We start from the raw sequence: 4,134 nt of genomic DNA, 5'->3' as shown, positions 1-4,134 counted from the left end.
CCCAGACTGAAATGTCATCTCAACATTTAAGACACAAATAGTCATACGAACCCTGCGGTATATTCCACCATTAGATTCTAGGATCATTGAGACTTTTGACAGACCCCTAAATCCATACGTTGTGTTTTGATTTGTATAAAGGAGCTGGTAAAAGGAAGATGAAAGCCCTGAACACCCATCTTTGCAACGCACTGCTACGGTAAAAACCCCATCGCAGAGGCATAACGAACACTTGTGATTCCCACTTATTACCTCAGACGGCAAAAGGGCGACCGAAGCTCTCTCATCCTCCAGCATACGTTTCGATGCTTTCTCCCAGTACAAATAATCAACGAGAGACCTGTGGTCGAAGTTCCCCGTTGGAGGTTTCTCGGTCTGGTCTTTCTGTATCATTCCCACCGGCACTTGTGGGTCCGGAGCCATGACTTCCATTTCACTCTGTAGCTCCCTCAGCTCTTCGGGAGATAAGTTTGCTAAGATTTCATCTTCATCAATGTCTTCAGGGTAGACCTCTTGGTCTGAATTTTGGCTGTATTCAGACATTTTCTTTGTTCTTTCCCTAGAAAAAAAAAGTTAAAAAAAAAAAACCCGACAACCTATCTGACCAACAGTATTGCGCTCTATAAAATCACCAGCTTAATGTTTCTGTCATGAACTGTGGCAGTGTTTGATCTTAGTGTGAGAGGGAGACAGTGGAACTAAGGCTTATGGTAAGTCTATATTAAGCTGCACTTGGCTGGATAAAGAGAATTTATGGAGATGCTGCCATGCTCTGTTTTCAGCAACTTGTCAGCTGTGCAAACCCTTCTGACATTTCAGTGCAGCTGGTGAGTCTCCCCCATTGAGTAATACATACGATGGTAGTTTTCTAGAGGATTCCCTTAGGAGGGTGACTTCTAATGTATGAGTCACCAATGTATATGGGGGGGGACTTCATCCATATGGAAAGAACCAACACAAGACCTATGAATCAGGAAGGTCTCCCTGAACTCTCAAAATAGGGCTTAAACTGCACCATATGCCAGGACACATGCAGATTTCACCCTGCATGTGGGGTCCTTACTGAGTCTGAAAAATATCAGGGTCTGTCAGGGGCTTTTATTTGATTTCAGTCATCAAATGCTGGATTATGATGTATGGAGATGCTATATTCAGAAACTTCTCTCTCAAGACTTCTGCAATATTCTGCTCAGAATGATTCTTTTTTGTTTCTACTGCCCTTCGCTCCTGGCACTTATCTCCAGACTCATCCTCCTTGCCCAGATCTACTCCACCCCCAACAATCCTCTATTCATTTAACTTCTTGAAAACTTTGCACTTTTAGAGAAAGGTAAGGGCTTGGTTCTGTACAAAAGCTTGCAGAGAGACAATAGGACTGGTGGATAGGTAATCAGGTCTGTTATCTCTCATTTCCATAGACTGCTATTAATAAGCATGTTATCTCTGGAACCACAAATCCACAGTTTGAGAACTGAAACTAAGCATCACAGAGACGCTTAATGGGATCTTCTAGACGAAACACAGGCAAGATCGGCCCTGTGAAAACTCATGAAAGTCCTGAAAAGATGGGGTTAAGCTAATTAAAATATCTCCCAAAATGTCCAGTGAGAGCTTGGACCATTTCTGACTAATAATGCCCCACAACTTCAGTCTCCTGGTGCTATTGATCTAATGAATCAATAGTTTTGTGAATGTTGCAGCTGAAGAATGCTTTGCTCATCTAAAGTAGTAAGACCCCATAACCTCTCTGATGGGAATATGTTAGTTCAGGAGGTGGGACTGCAACCCACGTAGACCTACCTGAACCAGCTTTACTGAATTTAGCTCACGGAATGCCAAAATCAGTGAAGACCTGGCAGCAGGGACCATACTAGCCCACCGAAAACTGCATATTTGTACTCAGGCTAACTAGATTGCAACTAGCTCAGTATAGGCAACCCCAACTTAGCATTCTTAATTGGTTCCTGAAAAACCAAGCCTTAAGCGAAATATGCATTAAGTGAAACCAAAAGTATTTGACAACCCGAAATGGTGACCACAATTGTTTTTAATGACCCGAGATAGTGACTGTAAGTGTTATAACAAGACTCACTGAGTGCTAAGTGAAATCAGGTATCAATTTAAAATGAGCGTTATAGCAAAATAGCGCTAAGTGAAAGCATATGCCTCTATGTGTTCACATTCCACAATCAGGTGTCTAACCATGATGTAGCCATAGCTTTACCTCCTACAGAAACCATCACCTGGGAATCAAACATCATGGGGCACAGGCCAGGTGCGTGCAGGGGAAAATATCACCAATCATGTTTCCCCTGAGTTGGGCCATATCATCTTCAAACTCGAACTACTAATATTAGGCCATTACAGGTCCCTGTTTACCACAAAGGATGCCAAGTGCAAGTATAAAACAAACCCTGCATCCCATTCACCAAGTATATTTAATACCACCCTGAAGCTTTATTCTTTATTTAGCTTTCACCTACCCTCTATGTGTTAAAAAGGGTTACTAGCACTTTTTTTTCTCTCTGGATAGCTATCAACATATGCTCTCCATTATTTTTTCCAGAGAGACTATTATGTTCGGGCTGGTCCTGCTTATGAAATACAGAGCACCACTTGTCATTATAGGGTCTTTACATTGCACTGAGATTACAGATACAACAGGTGGGGTAACCCATATTGTATTTCCATGTATTGTCCGTCGAGTGTCATGAGTACACATGGCACTTTATTTATCACGTGAGAGACTGCAACCAATCCAAACCACTTCCTACAAGAACTACCTGGTAGCAGGTTGCCATTAGCACACCATTCACTGTATTTTGCTTCAAAGGTATTTTTGTATAGTATTAATCAGTATCACGCTGGGTAGGGATTCTTCATGGCAAGAAAAATTGTGACGAGAAAAAGGGTTTTTTGCAGCATGCAGAGCCGATTTTGTGGGCACTTTGTGGTGGCTCCGCCCTTGGCACTGATTGGTGGAGAGGCCCTGGCAGGGAGAGGAGGGACAAGAAGGCAGCCGCCATCTTGTCTGCTGCCCTTCACGCTTCCCTGCCAGCTGGCGCCGTCCCCTCCCCACAGCAAAGACTGCTGGATCCTGCTGGGGAGCGAGCATTTTATTTATTTTTATTTATTTTTATTAATTTTGTGGACCATCCCAGATTTTTCAGTTTCCGTGAAATCCACAAACCCACGAATTAAGTAGGTCCCTAACAATGGATCCCTGGTCTTTGGAGGGATCCTTAGGCACTACTGTAAACAGAACAATTTCCCAGTAAATGTGAACAGCCCATGGAACATACTTCTTAAAACAGGAGGAATGAGAGACTAACGTTCAATTTATCACCTGTTCTTCAGTAAGACAGTGGATTTTAGTCCTTGTTTCCAGTTACCAGTTATGTGCTTCTGCTCTTCCACTGCAAAATTACCAGACGACAGATTTCTGGGTGCACCAGCCCCACTGACTTATGTGCATCTCAGTCATGTGGTTTAACACGCTGCGAGACCTATTCTGTCGTCTACTGGCAAGGATATTATCCATGTCTCTAACTGTTCTTTGGTTGGCAAATTACCCGAGTCCATTCCTCCACTACCCATTTTTAATAAATAAACCAACATGCCGAAATTCTCCTTTATCAAGGTGAATATAACTAATAAAAGATGTGTGAAATCCATATTCTTCCTCTTCCCTACAGGTTATTCTTCTATCGTTCTATTTTACAACACTGAACAACAAGGCATATCTTTGATATTTCAGTGTAAATGACTGTTTCTTCGGAGATAAATCCTGCATTGTGGGAATGTTTCTACAAGGATAGAATTTTAGTACCTCACAGTTTCATAGTTTCATAGTTTGTAGGGTCGGAAGGGACCTGAGCAGATCATCGAGTCCGATCCCCTGCCATGGCAGGAAAGCGTACTGGGGTCAAACGACCCCAGCAAGGTGTGCATCTAACCTCCTCTTAAACACCCCCCAAGGTAGGAGCCTGCACCACTTCTCTTGGAAGTTGGTTCCAGACCCTAGCTGCCCTGACTGTGAAGTCGCGCCTCCTGATATCTAACCTAAACCTACCCTCTGCCAGCTTGTGACCGTTATTCCTGGTCACTCCTAGTCATGCTTGGGGGAACAGGGAC

The 4,134-nt window shown here is 43.2% G+C and overlaps 1 protein-coding gene across 1 annotated transcript in view; it reads right to left on the bottom strand.

Moving 5' to 3' along the window:
* The window catches only part of LMOD3 (leiomodin 3), a 9,122-nt gene extending 8,422 nt beyond the window's left edge, over positions 1-700 (bottom strand). The window contains exon 1 of the mRNA XM_019536672.1: positions 253-700. Coding sequence (XP_019392217.1) covers positions 253-543 — 291 coding nt within the window. The 5' untranslated portion in view covers positions 544-700. The remainder of the gene's footprint in view (positions 1-252) is intronic.
* Positions 701-4,134: the final 3,434 nt, after the last annotated feature.

This window comes from Crocodylus porosus, unplaced genomic scaffold (assembly GCF_001723895.1).
Source record: "Crocodylus porosus isolate Cpor-Errol unplaced genomic scaffold, CroPor_comp1, whole genome shotgun sequence".
Lineage (NCBI taxonomy): Eukaryota > Metazoa > Chordata > Crocodylia > Crocodylidae > Crocodylus > Crocodylus porosus.
The sequence above is the reverse complement of the archived record's forward strand: the minus strand, read 5'-3'. Positions and strand labels throughout refer to the sequence as shown.